Genomic DNA, 22,671 nt, shown 5'->3' on the forward strand with positions numbered 1-22,671 from the left:
GTGGTTCGCATATGTTCGAGCCACGTCAGCATTTGCTGACATGTGCTGGGCATGTGCGCTAAGCACTGGCGGTTGTTGGGATCGGGCAGTAGTGAATGGTGGTCTGGATAATCCCTCAATCCCACTTGAAACCTATTCTGCATTTTGGCCTTTCTTCAAAGTCAACATTGGCCATGTGTCCTCGACCAATGCTCGAAACTGCCGTTATCTCTGTTGGTTTTAGCTGTCTGCAACTGACGCCGAAGCTCGCAGCCTTACCCGGCTCCGACCCTGCTCCTTCTCTTTTCCTATTCTGAAATAGTTTGACCACCGGATCTCAAAACGAACGAGGTACAACTCCCTTGGGAAGGGTCAAGACCTCAGTCACCACCGGCCGAGCATATCTTCCGGTCATTGATAAGTAAGGATCCGACTCAGATTTTATTTACAATCCCCACTATCACCTACTCTGCCTTCAATCACTCATTAACGCTACTTCCTGCAAGTTTCTCGACAGGATGCCATCCAGAAAGTCGCACTGTACTACATGGTCTGGCAACAGGATATGTCATGTCGTGGTCTATGTTTCTGTCTAAGGATGACTGGTCTTCGATGATATGGCTGAACTCGATCTCATATTTGGATTTGATCCCTGCGACCAACTTCTATTCCATGGCCAAAAACTCGATCCTATGGCTGAACTCGATCCTGTTACATCCTATGGTACCACGAGTTCAATTATATACCGCCAAACTTGATCCTATACTGGCACCGCCGAGCTTGATTGTACACCGGCACCGCCAAACTCAGTCAACCACTTGAGCAGTGCAAATTTTGCATAAGGAAACAATAGTGTCAAGTTGCCGCGACACCTTGCTTTCATTGGACTTCAAGGCACTAACGATATCTGTTGTGGTTCAACCCATGTTATTGTTCCTGCAGACGGTGTTGATGATGAGATTAGGGTAGAGAATTGGCGAGGCATTGATAAACTACATGTATTGTACCGAGTGTCTCTGTATAATCCTATACAACCCAATGTGACTTCCTGGCCAATCAAGTATAAAACCCGCAATACCATGATGCCAATGAAACAATTGTCCATATGATGGTACAGATGGCAAGAATTTCCATCTCTTTTACTTATTGGACAGGAGAGCCTCTGTGCTAGAAATGCTAAATGAGAGACACTTTTTCGAACATGCTTCACCACTTCAGTACAGTTTTAGTACTGTCACGACATGATTCATGCAGCTAATGCTAAATGAAAACCATCTTGATGATTATTGGTCATAGGGGATAGCGTTCTACACATATATATCTTGTTTTCAGCAATTAGCGTGTTTATCAATCCGTTTGAGTTTTTACACAGCCAAATTCATTCAACTAATGCCGGGCACAGGTAATCATGATAAAGATTGGTCGCAAGGGATAACAATATATTTCTATACAAGACTATGGCTTCTGCACTGCCATATTTTATACGATTATAGACATTGTTGGGATTATAATGTGTATATAAGGGTTTATCATAGATCTTGGTTTTCAGTGATGTGGTGACTTGTCACAGATTTTATGCTGTCACGAGTTAACATTGAATACACGTGACCGAGTCGCGTCAGAAATAGTTCAACATCGACGACGCCGACGACAACCACAACCAACAACTCAGCACCACGACCGATGATGGCTGTCACACCACGAAAGCTGGTGCACTGGGGTCTTGATGTCTCTATTTCTGATCTTGGATCACCATGCTCGGAAGCAACGTCCTCCGATTCCGTCGCGTCAACGTCCAGTCTGGAATACATCAACTCTCAGCTCGTGGCACATGGATTCACTCATTCGCCCGGGATCTCCTTTGAAGGGCTCTCAAATTCTGACACAGATCAGCTGGCAAAGTGTTTGCTTGCTATGTTAGGCCAAAGAGTGGTGCGTTAACGCAGTTATGTGACAGCCCAAGTGATACCAGTCTCATTCAAGACTTTCCTTTGAAATATTAGAATGACATGTCTCGCGCTGAAGATTTATCGACCAGTTTGCGCACTCTTTCTTATGATCACGAGCGGCTTCTGGGGATGCATCGTTCAGCCACTGAGAAGGCAGCTAATGCAGAGCGCGAAATGAACGTTTACAAGTCACGAATGGCGTGAGCGATTGGTTATTTTGATCGAAAATTTAATCTAAATTTTGTGGCAGAACGGCCTCCAAGACTTTGGCAGCTTCGGAATCAGCCCACAAGCAAACTTCAGCCGAGCTTCAGCGCACACGTTCCTCGTTGATCGCTCTCCGGGCGACTCACTCTGCGGAAATCAAAAAGAAAGAGAAAGACGTCGAGCGTATTGTCGAGAAATGGTCAAAGCTTTCCGACATGCAGACCAAGCTGTCGACTTCGTCCTCAGGATTGACTTTTCGATGCGGTAATGCCGATGTGGTGAGCGGGTCCGAAACCCTTGGCAAGGGGAAGGGATACCTTGAGATTGCTCTTGAGCAAGCTGAATCTGCTCGCGCTTTACTAGCTGATGAAACGTTGGCGTTACAGCGACTTGTTGTAAATGTCGCAAACCGACTGCAGTCGGTACTGCACGAACTGCAATGCTTAGTTTCACCTTGTGATGAAGAGGTACGACTGCAGCTTCGAGCACAAACCAACCTGCTAACCTGTCTGTAGCCCACAATAATAACACACAGCGTATTGTTCCCTTTAGCACATCCCAACGCTGCCAATGACAAGCTTTCTACTCTTTTTTCCTCGGCGCACAGCATCTTCGATGACATTTCAGAACGCTTGTCACAGCGAGCTGCTGCACCACCAGCACCAGACTGCGCCAAGGCTTCGGATGCTCTGGAGAATAAACGATTACAAGGAATCGTCGACGAGTTGCGCTCAGAACTTGGTGTGTCTCTAGACGCCATCGGGTTTCTTTGCGCGTATCTAACAAATGTTCGGAACAGATGGAGCTAAGAAACTCCATGACAGACATGTTGTAGAAACTCAGGCCCTCTTAATGCAAATTGCATCCCAATCATCATCTATAGAACGCCATCCAAGGAACGAAAGCGTCGAGCTCATGACACAGCCAGAGCGAGACCTTGCCGCTGAGCGCCTTGAGCGAATGAAGACCGAACTTGATGAGGAGCGGAAAAAATTTACCGATGCTGCTGTCAAACTCGGCAAGGAGAAAGCCGCTCTGGAGGTAAAAGTCACAATACTTGGGTCTAGCGCGTTACTGATGATCGCACTCAGACTGAACGCATCCAGTTCATCGAAGAGAAACGTTCATGGCATGTCGAGCAGATGCTCTCCGATCTCCCACCAACACCTTCTACAACTTCCCAACCTGCACCTCGACCACCTCAGCCTCATAAGATCAAGTCGCCTCGAAAGTCGCCTATGAAGCACAAGGTCGTCGGCAAGGTGGCAAGCAGAAAGACCCGAGTGTCTCGGCGCTCCTCGTCCTCGATCACACCACCAAGTAAAGTAGAGCCTGCATACGAGACGGAGGTGATTCCTATCGCTATCACACCGGCTGCCTTCGAGGCACTAGGCAAAAAGTCAACCTTGGCGCAGTCTATTTTACCCTCCGCGTTTGTGCTTCCTCCGCGTTCACCCCGGACGTCCTTACCCCCTGTGGAGGCATTCCTTCCTCCAGTGATAATCACACATCAGGCAACGTCAGGAGGAAATTCCACCGACACCGAGTCAGCCTCCGCTTCGGGCACTGATACTTCTTCGTCAGATGACACGCCGCCTCCTGCTCAGGCACGAGCCGCAATACCGAAAATTGTCCTTCCATCACCTAAAACACCTGCTCATGTTGCGAATGCACTCCGTCCATTCCCACTTGCGAAGCCACTTGCGCCACATATGTCACATGCTTACTCGCCTGTAAAACCAAGTCCACTCTCTCGTATTCTCATGCTTGCGAACTCTCCTGACAGCCTGGACGGGGTATCAGAAGAGGGCGAAGACTCTCCGACGTCTGTTGTTCCTCCGCCCGTTGCTACAAAGAAGACATTCCAAAGCGAATCAGAGTCAGATGATAGTCCTCTGAGGGATAAGAAGACGGAGCCAAATGTTGTTCCTCTGGTTCCCTTCAAAAAAGTGCTACCCCCCGAATCAAAGCGCTTTTCGACAAAAGAGAAGGGAAAGACCAAAGCGGAGCTTATTCCTGGAAAGATGAAGCCAGAAAAAGAAAACTGCGACAAGGTCTTCCGAAAACCGTCTCCTTCGTTGCCTCTTGCTCCTCAACCAAAGTTGAAGGCTAGCAGCTCAGCTGCAAACAAGCCTGCACCGAAGCTGCCTTCCGGAAAGGGTGGTGCGAGGAGGGTATTGATTGGAAGTGCTGAAGCTGCTCCTTTGCCTGGATGGCGAGGATGAGAGAGGTGATGACTAATAGTTTTTTTGTAGTTGCCCCCACACACGTCCGTGATTTTCTCCTGTCGTATCATTATGATATCCTACGGTTTTCATTGTAAACATTAACATCTGTGCCTACGTATGCAATAATGTTTCATAAGAGGAAGTATCAAAACAGAAGCCCATTACCAGAGTCAAATGAATGCCTTACAGCGAGGGATGAGTGCTTCTCTCCGAGGGGCGGCCATGAATTAAATCATCAGGCGGCCAGACAGTCAAAATGCTATCTCCTGCAGAATATTGCTATCGGCCTCATGTAGACGGCCCGGGTTGTCCTTTGACGGCTCGCGTTGTTATTCAGAAATTTGTCGAATGGCATCAAGGTAGGTCCAAGAAAAAAGTGGATGAACGAAAAACAGTTTTCATTGGCTGACTGGCTGGTGGTCGGCAAGAGCGTGGAGTGCTCTTGGCGCATCAGCAGACCAACGTGTGTCAGATATGTCATATAAACGAGATCTGCAGCTTTGACAAAAATATACAGAAGCCTACCTTGTATCATTCATTAATTTCACGTAGGAAAGATCAAACATGCCAAGGATACACCGTCTGCAGACCGGGGCATCTAAATAATAAAATATCATCGTTTATCGACATTTTCCTACCTTGGAAGTTCTTTCATGGATAAATGGATCTGCAAGTTTAAAGTTGCCTCGAATGATTGGACAGTTCAATAGAAGCAGGCATCATGGGACGGCCAGATATGAGACCGTGTCCATGAAATCGACAAAGATTGACTCGGCGACTTTTTGATTAAACAGGACCTCAAAGGGATATCGAGCTGTTGGAATAGTTGTGTCAGGAGTGCGTCCAGCACGAGGCTAGTATGAGAATTTGACGTAAAACTCGTACTGCGATTCTGCGAATGTACCATCGTGATCGGGGCTATAGAACTCCTTGATTTAGATGGTCATTAACAACGGGCTGCGACGACAAGTACTGCGCGTTCTAATGGTTTGGCTTACACATGTGTGCATTTGACGGCCTTCCTTGAGCAGACGCTGTGGTAGTAGGCTAGTGTGTCGCAACAATGTGGTACAGAGCCATGGTGGAATCGACCTGAGGAACTTCGATCGTCCTGGATTGAATATCGTCCGGCCGTCCTGTTGATAGTACTTTTGGCAGCCTGAAATAAAGTTGGCATAAGTACCGTAATAAAGAAGACACACGATTTTAACAAGAATCCCAGCAGTGACCAGTCGCGAGTGCATTATTAGTTAACATCACCCCTACTGGTCCAGCACCCACGATAAGCCCATCAACGAAGGCGGCCAAGGCTCAATGGCAAGCAGAATCGAGTGACACGTTTAATCGACTCGGAGTGCACGTGATGTTGCGGTACTCACGAGTAGTCTTGTCACCACGCAGTGACATTGCAGCATTTTCACATCGCGTTGACAAGCGTCGACATGGACATCGCGCTTGAACCGAGTCCGCTACATGCATATGTGGCATTTGCAAATACGCCGTCGCGTGGTTGGCACAGTGATTCAATATCCAACTTCAAGTAGCGGAAGAAAAGTTCAAGTTCTGGCAGGTAGAACCCACTCCGGTTATAACCGGCGGAATCGGAAAACTTTGGTCATCTAGAATAACCTATGGTATTATCCCTTGTTCAACCTGATCAAAATCAAAAGCATTTACCTCGTCGTTGATGCTCTAAACTTCTTCAGTCCTCTTCAACTCTTTGAGAGCCGCGAATCCAGCAGCAACGTCGTCAGACGAGATATTTTCTAGACCAGCAAGAGGGTCATCTGCGTCACGAGGCTCGGTCGAGAGTGGAGGTGTCCACGCGAAAAATGCTTCAAGATTTCGTGCAGCCTCACCAGTGATGCCAACCTCTTCACGGGTGCGCATATGAGCGTGTCGATGGGACGGCTTTTGCGGTGCTGTGTTTGCACAAATTTTGTAAGTGTTTTGAATTGAGAGATTACACCGTCATGTAGATTGTGTTGTGCTGAGATCACGGTGCGCTCTACCTCGCCTGCATGCCCTATTATTGAGAGAACTGTCACGGCAGAGACATGCATTAATATTGAGCGGGTAAATTTCGGAATTGACTGTAACAGTGGCGCGAGGGGGCGTCCCTTCAGCTTACTTAGGGATGATGTTCCGTTGAGTTCGGACTGTCTCAGCATGCACCTCTAAACAATTGTGGGAATGCATTTCTGGTCACCTCCATCTGCATGTACAGGTTCTGGGGCTTGTATTGGGATTTTAATGTATGTACACAGGTGGACATGGCGTGCTGGAAGGATGCAGGAGACCGGAAATGGTTATGTTTTGGGTGAGTGACAAAATTGGCACCAAAGTACTGCGATAATGTATGGCTACATCCAGGCCTACGATTGCAGCAAACACCTCATCGGACGCCATTTGACGTGTGTCGGATGCCGATGTAGGACTTGGCAAGTACAAAATAGGAGCACTACTTTAATTAATGAAGCAAAGGGCTCTTCAAGTCAGGCCATATAGTCTTGCTCGGGTCTGCATATTTGTTATCGTACCATTTATAAGTATCGGATACCGTACAAGTACCCAGATCTCACAGCTGCCACTGACACAGCTTTCGAAGGCGAACCGAATATCATGGGATTTCTGTTCGGGCGGGTCTTTCGAACGTTGACACAGCACGCGTATTAAATAGTATATATAAACCCTCATCCCAAAACACAGTTACTTCATCATCCCTATACATCCCTACCGTCATGCTCAAGGAAAGTCATGTTGATGTACTCATCATCGGTGCGGGTCCGTCTGGGCTCATGTGTGCCAATGCATTAGCTGGCGCTGGAGTGAACTTCAGAATCATAGACAACAGGTCCGTTCCTTAGAGTCTTGGGCGCAGATGGATGGCTCACGTCAACACAGACCGGTGGGTGTGGCCGCTGGCCAAGCTGATGGCATACAGCCTAGGACGATCGAAGTTCTTCAAGTATGTCCCAACATTTGCAATAGAACAGGAGTAATATTCAATTTCTCCAGAGTTATGGTTTGGCAGAGCCTTTGTTGAAGGAGGGTGCCCAGATGCATCTTTGTGTAAGTCTTAGATCTTCAGTTGATTCAAATCCTAAGCAGTAATGATGTTTGTGTAGGCCTTTTACAACCCTGGCCCTGATGGCGGCATCGAAGTATGTTTGTTAATCGCTGTGTCACTATTTGTTCAAACAATACCCGCAGCGTACTGGCCGGGCTGCAGACGTCACAGCTCCAACCGCCCGTTATCCCTTCAAGGTATGTTTTACCATTCGTCTCCTTCATATCTGATCTTTGCTGTCGAGCAGATCACGATCGCACAAGCATCAATTGAAGCACTTTTCGTCGAGTCCTTAAAGTCCCAAGGAATATCAGTTGACCGTCCGATCGTCCCTTCCTCCCTAGAAATTTCGCAAGATCCCGCAGAACTTCTGGATCCGTCATCATACCCTGTGAAGGTGCTCAAGATTCTAATCCCAACAAGACGCTACTTTTGACACATTGGCACAGGTGGTCTTGGACCACATACATTCTTCGGATGATACTCCAGAACAGGAGATCGTTCATGCAAAGTTCGTCGTCGGTGCAGATGGTGAGACATGCGACCTGTCAAACGCTCTTGTAGAACTGATCGTGCCCATTGCTCAGGTGCACACTCATGGGTTCGCAAAACCTTGGGTTTTACGATGGATGGGGAACAAACAGGTCAACTTGGGCACTCACTCAACATGAGACATTCTAACATCTGGAGCTCATCTCAGATTACATATGGGGCGTGATCGACTTCATTCCGGATACCAACTTCCCAGACATTCGCAATCGTTCTGCAATCCACTCCGAGAACGGCTCATGTATGATCATACCCCGCGAAGGAGACAAAGTCCGGTTCTACCTGCAGATGGCGGATAAAGACGTCATGGATCCTGAAACAGGAAAAATCGACAAGCAGAAAGTGACCGCCGAGAACCTCATCAACGTATGCCACAACTCGATCGCCTCAAAGGATTGCTAATACCTTTTCCAACAGACTGCTCGCAGAACATTCTACCCGTATATAGTTAACGAACCAAAAGAAGTGGACTGGTGTTCAATTTACATCAGTAAGGGCATTACACTGCTATCATTGGGATCGCGAGTTGAGCAGTTGTCACTCCAGTTGGTCAACGTGTAGCCTCCAAGTTCTCTAAACATGACCGTGTCTTCATCGCTGGTGATGCATGCCACACGCACTCTCCGAAAGCAGGTGAGCCATGTGATGGTCCGAGAAGATAAACATATCTCATTGCAATACAGGACAGGGTATGAATGCGAGCATGAACGACACCCATAACCTTGGTACGGGTTTCCTACTCGAGATGAAGTGTATTTCTCAGAGTCTTTGCAAATAGCGTGGAAGCTGGCACAAGTCCTGCGGGGCAGGGCGGACATTTCCCTTTTGAAAACTGTACGTTCGCGTATCACTCGTTCATGTCAAGGGCTTATCACCCCTCAGTACGAGCTTGAGCGCCAGAAATATGCCCAAGATCTCATTGATTTCGATCGTGAGTTCTCCGCTCTATTTTCCGGCAAACCGAGGACGTCGGAAAACCAGGAGGGTGTTACCCACGAAGAATTCCTGAGGTCGAGTTGTCTCAATAGCGTTCTATAACTTTATCTGAATTACGCTTCTCAGTGCTTTCCAGGCTTCTGGTGGCTTCAGCAGTGGTATCGGTGTACATTACATGCCTTCAGCGATTGTCCATACTATTCATCAAGGCAGCGCATCCAACCTCATCATCGGCGAGCGGATGCTGCCCCAATTATTCGTTCGTGCAGCGGATGCTCGTCCTGTGGAGATCCAAGACATGCTCCCCGCAGATACCCGCTTCAAGCTTCTCTTCTTCGTTGGCCTTCTGACATCGGAAAAGCTCGCAAAGGTTCGAAGGCTCGCTGAGGAGTTGGAACTCCCCACAAGTTTCCTGCAAAAGTACAACTTCCCTGCCCAGGGCAAGGCACAATCTATGTTCGACATCATTTCGATAGCCGCTGGTCACAAGGATGATGTGAATTTCCTGGACATTCCTTCGACGTTGAGGACACACTGGTCTAAGTGAGTCGTCGTGCTTTCTCCTGTCTCACGACACTGACATATGATCTTGCAGAGTCTTGATTGATGACACGGATGTGACAGGCCGCTTGGGTGGAGGCGCATATCCGAGATTCGGTATCGATGAGAAAGAAATCACGATAGTGGTTGTTCGGCCTGACGGTTATGTCGGTATGATTGCACCATCTACGGCGTTAGAGAGCATGGATAAGTACTTCGGTTCTTTCCTGATAGGAAAAACCTTGAACCGGGAGGCTTAGTGCCTTGGCGTTCAGCATCACGTTTCTTGAGACGATTCATCTCGTTTCATACATATCTTTTTAGCATATTGCCAATAGAGTCTAGACACCATAAGCATAAACGTGTCAGCTTGTCAATTGTAATGATAGTTTGTTCTACGCCCATGGGGTTCCACGAAGCTAAGATGGTGTTACAGCCGATTGCAAAGTTACGTGGAGGCGCAAAAGTTGACGTTGGTCGGAAATGTTGGAACCGCAAGTATATGAGACTCGAACACTATGCTGCAAGAGATACTAAGATACTAAGTTTGAGATAGACTCGCTTTTAATAATGGCCTCACCTTCAGCGAAGTCAAAGAAGTCAAATTTCATATCTCAACTCCAAATACCTCGATTTCCTCACAGTTACGCATGCGAAGCACGATAACGGGTCACTAAGAAGCAACGGTACGCTTCGACTGGTACTAGGCTGTAAATGAAGCAAACCTTGTTCCGAATTCCGAACGTCCTTTATCTTTCGCAGCCTTCGTCACCGAACACCAGCATTTCCGGATCCGAAGCCTCGGCTATATGGTTTATGGAGAGAACAGGTTGTTCTTTATCCCGCTCGTGTGCGAGTAGAGGTACTCTTGCGCTTGTGGGCTGTAGTGTTACGGTAGCCTGCTAGCCTGAGTGTGCAGGGTGGATACGTACTACGGATACGCACCACGACTCGGACGTGTCTGTGCGCCTTCTAGTCATCATGCATCGGTACTTGGCAGTCCCATTGAAAATCGACTGATTCGACAGCAAAGAGGAAGATATGTGGCAATAGACGTCTAGATCCGAGTATAAATGGAGGTACAGTAGAAATCTCGAGACGTACAAAGTTGGATTTTACATGTGGCTTTGGTGCGCCTGGCGCCAACTCCGACTCCGCTCAAAAAGGCAACTGCGCGCCACACCCGCCTGAGGTCATGACGTAAACACAGAAAATAATGATTACTAATACTATGATTTGATTCGCAGACGGTGTCTGCAACTAAAGCCATTCGATTATATGCCCATAAGGTTTATAGACACGTCTCTGAAAGACAATTTGACCACGACATTCCCTGCGCCGCCGAGCTTCTTACTCGCAGGTTCCGAGTCTCCCGCGTCGCCCTTTTGGACTCGTGATAGAAGTTAGAACTTGATGCGTAGAGACGGCCGTGCATGAGTCGGAGGTGCATCAACCATATTTACATACAAAAATAGGAAAGATCGGACGTATTGTATTCAAAAGTTGTTCTCAGCTGCACTACCCCTCCTCGTGACTGCACGAGTCTACGCTTTTAGCAACAGCACACGCGGATTCAATTTAAATTTGGCCCCTCCTCACAAGTTCACTCGCTCACGGTGTAAACACCCCGGCAGTAATATTTGCATCATTGAAGGCGACATGTGCAGATTTCCAAAGCAAAGATATGTTTGTAATGCATTTGATGGTGACTCTATTATAATACAGCAGGACCTTTTATACATAAAGAATAGAAAATATGTTATCTTGAAGCAATGTGGAAAATAAATTGGTCGTGGAAATTAAACGGCAGCCGTCATGAAAGATGTGAAATACGCATCAAGGTCTTCAACGTGATCCAGGGGCGCGATGGCTCCAACATAGCCATCGGGGCGAACAGCAACTATTGCGCCCTCATGGCCTACACCATAATATGAGTAGCCTTTCCCCCCGAAGCTATTGGTGACATCAATGTCATCGATAAATACCCTGATAATACCCCTATCAATATCATCACACATATCGTAAATCAAATACTCACTTCGACCAGTGAGAGCGAAGAAGCGTTGGGAACTGCAAGAAATTGAATCCTTCTTTTCGACCTTTGCTGATGGTGATGATGTCAAATCGTGAGTTTTCAGCGCCCTTGCTAGACGTCGCGTAACGGTTTAGGAAGCTATCGGGTTTCTGCATGGTAGCAACCATCGACTCAACCCTCGCATTTTGAAGTGGGTCGCTGAAGTCACCAGTGAAAACGAGCAATTTGAAGCGGAAGTCTGCAGGAAGAAGGTCCTGGATTTCAAAGGGCCATGCGTCTGCAGCGCGGATGAATTTGTATGGAGGGAAACGTTCGCCAATCACTAGACCACTGGCCAACTCTTGGTTTTTGTCAAGTGTTGCAATCGAAGGTTCATAATGTACCCCAATGCCACTGGTGAAGCCTCCGAACTGTTTAAATATCCTATAACCCCGTTGCATTAGTAACAAGGCAACACGGTTGGTAGCATATTCTTACTTCAAGAAATGCTCGGGCGCAACCCCATGGCTGTTCTCCTGGGATAAGGGCTTCCCAGAAAAGAGGGTGGAATACATTTTATCAAATACGATGAGGTCCAATGCGAATTTACGGCGCTCTGATTCGTACTAATGGCGATGCGTGAGCAGATAGTCAAATAGGTATACGAGAGCGTACCGTTGACAAAAGTGATAGATCTGCCCAACCACGAACCACTAGGGCGATCTTCCATGCTGTAAAAGCACATTGGCTTCAACCGACGCCGCAGGAAACAGGAAACACACCTAGATTGTGTGCATCGCTCACACCTGCGTTCATTCCTTGCCCTGAAAATTCCATTGTAAGCAGACTGATAGGGAAGGTCCGGATTTAAGACACTTGCCTGCTTTCGGAGAGTGTGTATGACAAGCATCGCCGACGATAAGTACTCGGTTTTTGACGGAAAACTGTGAGGCCACTCGTTGCCCGACTTAAGCGACGTGTCAAACGAACATTCGATGGCAAATGGGTCAGATGCGTACTGATATATAGTGTCCACCACAAAAACCCAGTCGTCGGGGATATTTTGTAAGGGCTAAACGATTTTCGGGCAACCTAAGGGGGATATTGATGATTGTTGATCCATCGAACGGGTATCACTTACTTCAAGCATTTCATCTGGACCCATTCTATCCTTGTCTACTCTACCTGTTGCTGGATCGATGATATCCTTGTTCTCTAGTTGCACATACACGCGGAGGCGATCTTGTTCTCGAGGTACAAGAAGAATTGAGCCATTGTTGGAATGCATAAGACACTTATTCCTAACATCCGGGAAATCCGTGTCAGGCACCATGTCCATGACACCCCAGATGAAATCTATCAATCGAGATTAGGCTTGCTGTAAACTCTAACTGATACAGATGCTTACCAGATTGTTCGCCATCCATCGTAATATCAAATTGTTTGCGAACCCATGAGTGAGCGCCTATAGGGAACAACAATTAGGACGGCCAGATGGATATCTTCGGAACGTACCATCAGCTCCAACAACATATTTAGCATGGACAATCTCTTCTTGTAGTTGACCCTCAGGGGCGTCCAGTTTTTGGAGAACAACGCGAACAGGATGCGATGCAGGGTCCATCAACACATGTTCGTCCTTGCAGATCTCTATCGAAGCTGGTAACGTTGACCACTCAACCTCGACACCAAGCGGTTTCATGGAATCTATAAAATAGCTTGAATGGCTCCTTGATGAAGTGCACACTGCATTTCGTTCAGCTTGTATGAAATTTCGCTTTAGATAATGAACATACCTCGAATGGGTATCTTGCAGACGGAGCTACTACATCTTGTGTTCTGCTGGTAAGCTGATGGCCGTCATTCATTGAATATTCCTCGTTGATCGCGAAAAGTTACGAACCTCGATACCGCCGGACGGGGAAGGGTTATAGAAAGCCTAGAAAACGGTAAGTTTAATCGGCCGAGTCCCTGTTGAAGGACAGCCCCTGTTGAAGGACATACCGCTTGGTGGACTTGAACAGATTCCTTCAAAAGGCGCTCTGCAATGCCATAGCTCTGTTATGGATCATTAGTCAACCAGCATTGAACAAAGAAGCGATCTCACCTGGAAAACTTCAATAGTACGAGGTGAAAGTCCATCAGCCTGACCGGCGGCTACTCGAGCAGCCCTGGTGGAAAATCAAGTAAGAGGGAATGCTAGCCACCAAACTCACATACCTTTTATCGATGACCCGAACATTCACTTTCGCATTTGCCAGAGCGTTCGCACACATGAGGCCAGCAGGGCCAGCCCCAATAATGAGAACATCGACTTCAGAGTGGGGTACGACGGGGACAGGCATTGCAAATAGATTGTGATGGAGAAAAAATTAAAATGTAGAGCATCTTTATACAGAGGGTGCGAGTGCGGGAATCCCTATCCTTAACTGAAGCAGAGCGCTGGCGCCCGGACCTCCTCGGGAGCGTAAGCAATAATCAAACATGACTGTAGCACTGCTACTAGTGCCAAGTCAGCTACTTGCGCAAATTAAGATCACACTCGCACTCACCAAAGTCATCTGATACCGAAGGCCCGGATACCAGGGTGTAACTGTGGAGGATCGTAGCCACAATGTCCAGAGTGCTCGTGAGAGCAAATGACCAGAGGCAGGATAAATATATGAGCCTATCTCACAGTTCATGCTTCAATCCACATTTGCAAGATGTCCGGATAAGACTATGTGGGCGATCAAATTTCTGCCTCCTACACATGGCAAATACGGAATCTATTGAGGAGTTCATCAAATGTGTAGTTTTTCACAATAAATTAGATGCATGTAGCTCTAATGTGGTTGATTGCTGAGTTTCTACTGGGACGAGTAAAGGAGCCAGTCGATCTGGCAAAAAAATCTTTGGCTGAAGTTTGGGTGATGCCTCGCCAGTTTGTTAAAAAATAAAGATCAAAATAGTTCTCACCAACACTGTACTAGTCAATTATACGCCCGGCCGACCTCACCACAGGCCACGGACAAACGGAGGGATCAGAAAATAGACCCGGCTTCAGTGAGACTTTATGGGAAACACTGTGACATACATAGAAGTGTATAATCCGCGTGCAGAAGGTTGAGCCTGAAATGCACATGGTGTGAGCTGAGCTGCATGCAATATGGGCAATACAATCCAAGGGATGATGGATGTATATGATTTTGCGTATCAAGGCTCTTCTGCTGACACATTGTATATTTCTCAATAAGCATGCCACTGGTAGTGCCCGAGCACTGCCAACCTACTGACAGATTGAAATTTGAGTCACAAGGACTAGCTGCGATTACCGGCAGCCGTGTTAGAAGGATATACGCAAAGTTCTCTAAGAACCCACCGAGATGAATCCGCCATGGCCGTTCTGTGCAGAAATCCCCTTGAAAATTTATCCTAATTAATGGAGCTACGTCGAGGGTATTTCGGCGAAAGGGAAGCATAATGGTTCTCGACTCTCGAGCACGGTGGGAGAGCTTGACCCAACGCACCAGAGTGTATGTGCAATTCTTGCCGCATCGAGGTAAAAGCATTTGCTATATGACACTAAGGATCAGATCGATCAAGAATTGATTGTTGGCGATCTTCTCGAACGCAATTGCGACAGTGAATTTCACCAAGGGACTCCATGTGACTACGTCAAGCTTATGTGAGCACAGGTGATGACTAAGCTACCTAGACACATCGCATGTATTAGCGACAACTATTTTACAACACAATACGCTTATTAGTATGTCAGAAATACTTCCCTGATTGAACATTGTGTTCTACTCGTTTATTAATCATTAACTAGGCCCACACCGATTCTGAGGCGCCGACTTGAACTTTGAATCTGGATAAACATACCATCCTGCGAATAAAAATATTACCCCGTATTGCTCTTAATAGGCTGGTACCATCCAAGACCGTAAGTGACAGCGCATTCGGTGAGAGATTGGACTTGATGTTCAATATCCTTCCGTGAGATCAATCATCCTGACTTGGATAGCACAACGAATGTCAATATAACAAGTTATCAGTACAACAGAGAAGTATGGAACAAGTACTCTAACACACAACCCTCTTCGATGTGATGGAGCAGTGGAAGACCGAGGTTGTTGTGTGTCACAGGCTTGTCCGGAAGCGCCCGCGGCGCGCATGGATAACCCCAAACACTCCATCCGAGTCGAGTCGGATATGACACGTAGGAAAAACTAGACTTACGGAGATAGCCATGAGCCAGTTATCGGATGGTGAACACGTAGGCACTTACATCCGAGAAGTTGAACAAGTCTTCAAACTACACTTCTCCGTAGAGAACACATTGAGAATATTCATCTTTTTCGACTCCTTCTTCAGTCAAGAGAATATGCCGAATCTGATCACAAAGCAAGAGTGCATTTATGTTAAAGCGTCATGGTGTGCATGCACATACCTCATCAGGTGGGTTGAGACCAATCGAAGCGGCTCTCTCCCAACGCTCAAGACGTGACATACCAACACACGGACCGTACTCGTAGGACCTAAAAAAAGCTAAAGATCGATCTAATTCCCTGGATCCAAAGGTTACATACATGTCAAACACGCGGAGTATCTGATGGATTCTATTCTGCCCTTCCGAATGAACTGAACATATGCTCCCGCTTTAACCTTGTGAACAATAGAGAGACGCATATAGCTCACTCACTCGGTTCAAGGTGGCCCATCTTTTCTCGCACGTGTCCATAGTGTTTGCGGTAGGCCTTGCCCGATACATCTAATGTCGGCCGTTGCCCCACGGGTTTAAGAGCAGGAGGATTATCCTTTAGCCTTTTGGCAGGACTGGATATCGATGCTTTCGTGGTATTGAGAGCTCCACTTCGCTTCACAGAAGCTGGTGAGTACTCCTCTTCTGAAGATATCTCCAGCACAGCGTCACTGTCCTGCTCGTTGTTTATCTCCAAGTCTATTGCGTCTTCAGCTGCATGCTTGTCAATCAAAGGGGATGGCCGTCGTGGTAGAGGCCCTTTCGTCTTAGTAGTGGTGTGGGAATTTGTGCGCTTAACAGAAAAGGCCAAGGTCCCCTGTTTAAGGGCCGGGACACTGTTGTTTCGTGAGCTTGATTTCTTCGTGGAGGACATTGTGGACTTGGTTCGAATTTAAGAATAGTTGACAGGGGGCCCGCTGACTTGACATTCAGGATGCCGCTTTGTCTTATTGATTAAATATATTTACTTTCCAACGGCCGACTAGCTCAGTTGGTTAGAGCGTCGTGCTAATAACGCGAAGGTCTTGGGTTCGATCCCCACGTTGGCCATAATTTTTGTCCCTCTTGCCAAAGCTCGCACGACATAACATACTTGTTTTGAAACTCGAAGAGTCTCTAAGTCTGGTCAGGGGTTCGCTATAATTTTATGTACGAGGTTCACTGAGTATTATCGATTCAAGTTTAAGCAGTGTTGCCACTCAAACGATATTTTTGTCCAAGAAATCTGATCAGTCCCGCGGAGCTCGCAGTGCTAGCGCGATATATCTCACAAATTTAAGTCCGACGAAATCCAACAATACGAAAAACATTCTCATATAATGGAACCACTCAATGAAAGTCATGCGGCCTCCCCGAATGAAAATGGAAACTAGCCCCTTGCCCTCCGCCAAACCCTCCTCCTCCTCCTCCTCCTGCGCCGCCAAACGGCCCCCCACTAAACCCACCCTGAAACTGACTAAATATCTCGGCCAAATCAGCCGTATTAAACGCCCCAGCGCCACCCATCCCACCCTCCGTCTGTCCATCCTCGTCCTCGCCCATGTCATAGCGTTCGCGGCGTTGGGGGTCGCTGAGGACTGCGTGTGCTTCTACTACCAGTTTGAATTTCTCTTCGTCGCCTCCTTTGTCTGGGTGATGTTTGAGGCTTTCGCGTCTGTATGCTTTCTTGATGTCGAGTTCGTTGCAGTCTCTCGCAATGCCTGGGAAGTAACAATCGATACATATTACCTATTTCTTGAAAAGAAAAAGACGCACCGAGGATGTTATAATAATCCTTCGTCTTACTCCTCTTGAGTGCAGCCTCCGCTTTCTTAAGTTCGCTCCTCAGCGCCCTAACATCGGCGTCTACACCCTCAAACTCTGCTTGTTCCATCGACGCTCTGAAATCGGCGATTGCAGCATCATATTTCTCGAGATGGAGGTTGATGCGCGCGCGCGTGCGGAGGGCTTTGAAGGAGGTGGAGTAAAGTGTGAGAGAAGCTTCTGTGTCTAGGAGTGCTTCTTCGTATTTGTCAAGCTGAGAATGATGTGAGAATGTGGTATGAGTGAGGCGTTAGAGGGGACATACCTTTACGAGAGTCGTAGCGCGATTTGAGAGAAGGGTAGCGCGGATCTGTCCGCCTTTGCCTTCTTCTTCGATTTCGCCTATTCGCTGAAATGGAGTATGAGTATGAGCCTGAGTTATTGAAGTAAGAAGGGACGTACATCGAGCGCTTCTGTGTATCGTGCGATTGCGTCTTGGAGTCTGCTACCTTTGAAGGCAGTGTTTCCCTCCTCCTTAAGACGCTCTACGTCTTTTACGCGCTTGCGCAGGCGGTGGGCAGGCTCGTGTCCAGGATCGAGGCGAAGCGCCGAAGCCACGTGTTGTAGTGCTTGGGATAGCTTGCCACTGAGGAAGAGCACGAGACCACGGTGTGTGAGTACTTCTGGTGAGTTGGGTTCTAATCGAAGAGCATCGCTGAAAGACTGTTAATGTCCAGAGATCTGTGGTGATAGGGTCAGACTCACTTTGCAGCAATGTTGGCAGCATCCCAGTTCCCTCTAGAGAGCTCGAGTTCGACTTTCCATAGCCGCCACTGAGTTGGTATCTCGCCTCCCTCAGCCTCGATGCTTTGTAGACATTTATCTAACGCAAGGCGTGCCATGCCCCATTCCTTGCGTGTGCGGGAAGAGGTAAAGGTACGCAAGTGAGCTTCTAGTTCGAGGACTTTGTCCCTCAGTTGTGCAGCAGCAAGATTTGTAGGTTCAAGATCGAGGACCGAGCGTAGTGTTGTTAATGCAGGCTCTGATAAACCGAGTGCGAATTGACAACGTGCGAGACGGATGAGAGTCTTTGATGATGGTTCTGAGGATTGGAGTGTAGCTGCTTGTTGGCAGTCTGATAGTGCGGGACGGAAACGCTTCAAAGCCATATAGGAGGCTGCGCGATTAGTGAAATATGCTGGTTCTGTTGGTTTGATATCTGGAAGGGGGTTATTATGTGAGTTGCGAAGGAGATGTAGTTATTTTACCGATAGCTTTGGTATATAGCTCGATAGCTTCTGTATATTGTTTTGCTTTGAAGGCTACATTACCTTGCTCTTTTACGTCATCTGCACAAGGGCCCTCAGGCTTGGGGATGGAGGGTGAGGAAGGACTAGGCTCGGGAGGAGGTGGATTTTTGCTAATCAAGGATGAGATGGCGGTCAATTGCAAGTGAATGAAGCGAATTAAACCATACTTTATGCCATTTGCATTGGCGGCAGCAGCCTGAGCCTGCTTTTTCTTTGCTTGAGTCTTCTTTTTGGTCATAGTTAACTTGTTACAATAAAAAATTGAATAAAGTGGAGAGTGTTGAGTCACGTGTCAAATCTATGTCTTGACCATGACCAGTAACATGCCAATAGTATCACCCCCAACGCCAGCTCCTTCTCCTCGTCCAATACCCCAATACAACCCTTCATCCGAATTCTCAACTCTGTTAGGTCCCGCCTCACGTAAACAATACCTCATATCAATACTGCATGAATGTTCCCCAGCAGAACTACGCTTCCTCTCCCAAACAATCACCCCCATGCTCAAACGCGATGTCCTAACAGAACTACCAGCAGAACTTGCACTCCACATCCTATCTTATGTCGACGACCCATGCACTCTCGCACGCGCAAGTCAAGTCTCTAAACGCTGGCACGACCTCGTCGCAGATGACTGGCTCTGGAAGGTCTTATGCGATACATACAGCTTCAGAGCAGATACAGAAGACAAATCTGCTACTAATCTATACCAAGACGACGAATCTTGGGACGAGATCGATAAATTCACTTCCAATTCAATAGATCCATGGCTCACAGCGCGAGATCGGCTCAAACGGCAAGAACTTACTTCCGTATCCCACTGGGGTCCATACTCGGATGATCTTTTACATCCAATAACTCAGTTTTCTCATCAGCAATATTTCAGGCGCGCTTATGGTACAAGTACGTCGCTCCTGCCACACGCATATCCTCACTAATCAAATATCTAGTGCTCAATCTGAGAAAGGGCGGTAGCATCCTTCACGCTCACCGTATGCCAATCCCAACACCAGACAGTGGTGTAGTCACATCCGTAGCCCTTGATACCGAATGGGTAGTTGTCGGCCTAGCAAACTCAAAGATCCATTTATTCAGCGCAATCACAGGCGTACTCAGCCGAACACTCACGGGTCACGAACTAGGCGTATGGGCAGTCCATCTCGTCTGCCGCGGCGGTTATTGGGGTCGCGGAGACATGGATGAAGACGGATACCCGGACGACGCAGGCGATCCAGTCGTACCCGCAGCCCTGAAAATAGCGCTCGGCATCGACAGGCGCAGGCGAATGCGATCCCCAGCGAGCGTTGGAAACGACTCTTCTAAGCCGAGCGATATCTGCTGTACGAGCGAAGGGTGGGGCCAGCCAAACTCTATCATTGTCAGTGCTAGTTGCGACAAGACGCTTCGCGTTTGGGATGCCACATCTGGGTATGTTCCTGCGTTCGTCTGGTTCTGGCTATGTGCTTATGGGCGCTTAGACATTGCATTTACGTCCTTCGCGGGCATACTGCCACTGTCAGATGCGCCCGAGTACTACACAACCGCCCGATCGCAGTGACAGGTTCTCGGGACTCTACCCTCCGTGTATGGAACATCCAAAAGGGGGTCATGCTCCGTGTACTGCACGGCCACACCGCGAGCGTAAGATGTCTTGACATTTGTGGGAACCAGGTCGTCAGTGGTAGTTACGACACTACATGTCGAGTGAGTCCTATTTCCAGAGCAATGTGCATATGATTTTGACGAGTTGCAGATATGGGACGTCGATACAGGTGAATGCATACGAGTCCTCCGAGGCCATAGCCATCAAATCTACTCCATCGCAATCGCTGGCAACTTCGTCGCTTCAGGGGGTATGGACACCATCGTCAGAGTATGGGACGCAACCACGGGGTATGTCCCCTCCCTTCCTGACACCCTCACATTCACCCATTCACCCATAACAGAAACTGTGTCGCCCAACTCACAGGCCACACCGCCCTAGTCTGCCAACTCCAACTTAGCACCACCACCAACCTCCTCGCCACAGGCGGCTCCGACGGCCGAGTCATTACCTTCTCCCTTCGCTCATTCACCGCCCTTCAACGTCTCGCCGCTCACGACAGCAGTGTCACTTCTCTCCAGTTCGACACGAACTTCCTCATCACAGGCGGCAACGACGGCCGCGTACGGGTGTTTGAGACGCAGACTGGGGCGTGGGTGCGCGATCTGAGTGAGCGGTGCGAGAGCGTGTGGAAAGTGCTCTATAAGAAGGGTGTGTGTGCGGTTATGTGTAAGAGAGCGGGGAAGACTGTTATGGAGATTTGGACTTTTAAGCCCAAAGAACGATGATTTATTTATTGAATACTCGATGTAGGAGTCGATGTACGATGGTATAATTTTGTGTATTAGCGATTAATTGGTTTCGTATTGGTTTCGATTTGGTAGATGAGCAAAAATGTATGGCCAACGTGGGGGTCGAACCCAAGACCTTCGCGTTATTAGCACGACGCTCTAACCAACTGAGCTAGTCGGCCGATGATATTGCATCCACCACAACATATTTCAGTCAGTACATATCACATGACTTGTGTCATACTACTCTCACATGTATTTTCCGGGCCCCGGCTATCTGGATCGAGTCGCAACCAAAATATAACTCAATATTAATGTCTCTCTGTCACTTCTCCACTCGCATTCGCGACCTCCAGGGGACCATCGCACCGTGTCCGCACAAGCCTCACATGTCAAGTTTGCACGATTTGAACCATCAACCCTGTTATTGTCTTTAAACGCTTGTCATACCGTCGTTCAAAGGTGTAGTTCATACACTACTCTGATCTTTCTGCTCAACGTAAATTTACACGCTTTAAATGTCAATATTGCTTTCACGGAGACCATCTTGAGCGACCGACTCCACAGCTAGGGACATCAGCTTGAGATTCATGAGATGAGTGTATGGAGAATAATATACAGGTTTTTTCGATCCTACCCATTCGCGAGCCCTTTCTCTGCGGCGACAACAGCAGTTTAGAACTTTCAACTGGTCAGGCGGAAAATTTTGTTGATGACAGGATGAATAAATAAGAGATAGTGGGTGAGTGCAGCGCTTGCCCTTCTCGTCCCCATCACTGTGTATGCCTGTAAAACAAGCAGACTTGATTTCAAAGTTCAACAGGAATAATGATGATGCCTACTTAGGCGGGAGAAGATCTGAACAACCTGAAGACGACAAACAAGCTTGTGAGGCTTCGAAGGAATCTATTTGCTGTCGACAGCAGCCTCTCTGAGAGTTTGTTTCCAACTTATTGAATTGTTTATTCTGCACATCGAGAATTTTGCACAGGTTCCTACACAGACAGCAGCGGCAGAAGTCACGACCACGCCTCAAACCATGAGGCGATTTCGTACGCAGACGCAGATCAAGAGTCGTTTTAGATCATCTTATCACTCCATGGCCGACATGACAAGAGTATCCATTCTGGATGACCTGCGACGCTGATTAATAAATATTCAGAAGAAGTAAAACACCTGTAACAGTATGCTTCGCAGCGGTCAGCGTTTGACTAGAATGTTCGGTGCTAAGACCGCTCGCATTCTAGACTTGGACATCCACATTTCTGCGGCATCGCATTGTTTTGATATCGCGAGTGTTATTGACCACTCGGCAGTTGGCAGGGATGTGCGCCGACGCTTGGTGCTCAACTGTGGTCGCAACGTGTTTTGATTGTTCCACAGCGTACATCTCAATGATCTCCCCCGTCGTGATCGATAGTGGCTAGTCGCCATGATTACCCTGTGGGTGTTTCCAGACAATCCACAAATCAACGCTCCACAACTCATTGATATTATTTAAAGCGCGTTGTGGTCCTACCAATGAACTCTTAAATACGCTCGTTGAATCGCTTCTTCGCATTTCCGTAC

General features: G+C 47.7%; 7 protein-coding genes and 2 non-coding genes across 9 annotated transcripts; 4 read left to right on the top strand and 5 right to left on the bottom strand.

Moving 5' to 3' along the window:
• Positions 1 to 1,623: 1,623 nt before the first annotated feature.
• Positions 1,624 to 4,476, top strand: F5891DRAFT_221826 (Afadin and alpha-actinin-binding-domain-containing protein). The gene is made up of 6 exons (XM_041370972.1): positions 1,624 to 1,911; positions 1,983 to 2,128; positions 2,179 to 2,602; positions 2,651 to 2,876; positions 2,935 to 3,176; positions 3,227 to 4,476. The coding sequence occupies exons 1-6, from the start codon at positions 1,663 to 1,665 to the stop codon at positions 4,358 to 4,360; spliced, it is 2,421 nt and encodes an 806-aa protein (XP_041233569.1). The 5' UTR covers positions 1,624 to 1,662; the 3' UTR covers positions 4,361 to 4,476.
• A 1,579-nt stretch (positions 4,477 to 6,055) lies between these two features.
• On the bottom strand, positions 6,056 to 6,638 carry F5891DRAFT_974582 (uncharacterized protein; the record flags this gene model as incomplete). The annotated part of the gene is made up of 4 exons (XM_041376467.1): positions 6,056 to 6,285; positions 6,333 to 6,404; positions 6,495 to 6,540; positions 6,573 to 6,638. 4 exons carry the CDS (start codon positions 6,636 to 6,638, stop codon positions 6,056 to 6,058), a joined length of 414 nt encoding a protein of 137 aa, XP_041233570.1.
• Positions 6,639 to 7,104: 466 nt separating this feature from the next.
• F5891DRAFT_1181021 (FAD binding domain-containing protein) lies at positions 7,105 to 9,718 on the top strand (the record flags this gene model as incomplete). The annotated part of the gene is made up of 16 exons (XM_041366001.1): positions 7,105 to 7,217; positions 7,268 to 7,331; positions 7,382 to 7,435; positions 7,492 to 7,527; positions 7,577 to 7,630; positions 7,681 to 7,830; positions 7,883 to 7,964; positions 8,021 to 8,077; positions 8,134 to 8,348; positions 8,400 to 8,472; positions 8,529 to 8,615; positions 8,666 to 8,707; positions 8,761 to 8,816; positions 8,865 to 8,992; positions 9,045 to 9,461; positions 9,514 to 9,718. The coding sequence occupies 16 exons, from the start codon at positions 7,105 to 7,107 to the stop codon at positions 9,716 to 9,718; spliced, it is 1,833 nt and encodes a 610-aa protein (XP_041233571.1).
• Positions 9,719 to 11,257: 1,539 nt separating this feature from the next.
• Positions 11,258 to 13,817, bottom strand: F5891DRAFT_1124753 (FAD binding domain-containing protein; the record flags this gene model as incomplete). Its single annotated transcript, XM_041363912.1, has 14 exons — positions 11,258 to 11,444; positions 11,497 to 11,916; positions 11,971 to 12,098; positions 12,148 to 12,195; positions 12,321 to 12,439; positions 12,492 to 12,564; positions 12,614 to 12,828; positions 12,881 to 12,937; positions 12,988 to 13,179; positions 13,265 to 13,322; positions 13,376 to 13,411; positions 13,477 to 13,530; positions 13,580 to 13,643; positions 13,693 to 13,817. The coding sequence occupies 14 exons, from the start codon at positions 13,815 to 13,817 to the stop codon at positions 11,258 to 11,260; spliced, it is 1,776 nt and encodes a 591-aa protein (XP_041233572.1).
• Positions 13,818 to 15,451: 1,634 nt separating this feature from the next.
• Positions 15,452 to 16,623, bottom strand: F5891DRAFT_998156 (DNA polymerase delta, subunit 4-domain-containing protein). Its single transcript, XM_041378478.1, has 5 exons — positions 16,157 to 16,623; positions 16,044 to 16,095; positions 15,905 to 15,992; positions 15,743 to 15,847; positions 15,452 to 15,593 (listed from the first exon to the last, which is right to left on the bottom strand). Exons 1-4 carry the CDS (start codon positions 16,587 to 16,589, stop codon positions 15,770 to 15,772), a joined length of 651 nt encoding a protein of 216 aa, XP_041233573.1. The 5' UTR covers positions 16,590 to 16,623; the 3' UTR covers positions 15,452 to 15,593; positions 15,743 to 15,769.
• A 68-nt stretch (positions 16,624 to 16,691) lies between these two features.
• F5891DRAFT_t6 lies at positions 16,692 to 16,765 on the top strand. The gene has a single exon. It is a non-coding gene; the product is annotated as a tRNA-Ile (tRNA).
• Positions 16,766 to 16,890: 125 nt separating this feature from the next.
• On the bottom strand, positions 16,891 to 19,006 carry F5891DRAFT_1220793 (uncharacterized protein; the record flags this gene model as incomplete). The annotated part of the gene is made up of 6 exons (XM_041369412.1): positions 16,891 to 17,415; positions 17,471 to 17,732; positions 17,784 to 17,867; positions 17,921 to 18,173; positions 18,224 to 18,677; positions 18,727 to 19,006. 6 exons carry the CDS (start codon positions 19,004 to 19,006, stop codon positions 17,045 to 17,047), a joined length of 1,704 nt encoding a protein of 567 aa, XP_041233574.1. The 3' UTR covers positions 16,891 to 17,044.
• Positions 19,007 to 19,072: 66 nt separating this feature from the next.
• On the top strand, positions 19,073 to 21,230 carry F5891DRAFT_998163 (WD40-repeat-containing domain protein). The gene is made up of 5 exons (XM_041378479.1): positions 19,073 to 19,671; positions 19,719 to 20,196; positions 20,247 to 20,472; positions 20,522 to 20,661; positions 20,715 to 21,230. Exons 1-5 carry the CDS (start codon positions 19,080 to 19,082, stop codon positions 21,097 to 21,099), a joined length of 1,821 nt encoding a protein of 606 aa, XP_041233575.1. The 5' UTR covers positions 19,073 to 19,079; the 3' UTR covers positions 21,100 to 21,230.
• F5891DRAFT_t8 lies at positions 21,211 to 21,284 on the bottom strand. The gene has a single exon. It is a non-coding gene; the product is annotated as a tRNA-Ile (tRNA).
• Between the last annotated feature and the right edge of the window lie 1,387 nt (positions 21,285 to 22,671).

The sequence above is a fragment of the Suillus fuscotomentosus genome, assembly GCF_016647785.1.
Source record: "Suillus fuscotomentosus strain FC203 chromosome Unknown F5891scaffold_2, whole genome shotgun sequence".
Lineage (NCBI taxonomy): Eukaryota > Fungi > Basidiomycota > Agaricomycetes > Boletales > Suillaceae > Suillus > Suillus fuscotomentosus.

Coding starts and splice junctions, on each gene's coding strand:
- F5891DRAFT_221826 (XM_041370972.1), top strand. CDS start 1,663: ATGATGGCTGTCACACCACGAAAGCTGGTGCACTGGGGTCTTGATGTC. Junction 2,129..2,178: donor GTTTACAAGTCACGAATGGC/GTGAGCGATTGG, acceptor ATTTTGTGGCAG/AACGGCCTCCAAGACTTTGG. Junction 2,603..2,650: donor TTTCACCTTGTGATGAAGAG/GTACGACTGCAG, acceptor ACCTGTCTGTAG/CCCACAATAATAACACACAG.
- F5891DRAFT_998156 (XM_041378478.1), bottom strand. CDS start 16,589: ATGTCCTCCACGAAGAAATCAAGCTCACGAAACAACAGTGTCCCGGCC. Junction 15,993..16,043: donor ATACTCCGCGTGTTTGACAT/GTATGTAACCTT, acceptor AGCTTTTTTTAG/GTCCTACGAGTACGGTCCGT. Junction 15,848..15,904: donor GTCTCAACCCACCTGATGAG/GTATGTGCATGC, acceptor CTTTGTGATCAG/ATTCGGCATATTCTCTTGAC.
- F5891DRAFT_998163 (XM_041378479.1), top strand. CDS start 19,080: ATGACCAGTAACATGCCAATAGTATCACCCCCAACGCCAGCTCCTTCT. Junction 19,672..19,718: donor CAGGCGCGCTTATGGTACAA/GTACGTCGCTCC, acceptor TCAAATATCTAG/TGCTCAATCTGAGAAAGGGC. Junction 20,473..20,521: donor GTTACGACACTACATGTCGA/GTGAGTCCTATT, acceptor GACGAGTTGCAG/ATATGGGACGTCGATACAGG.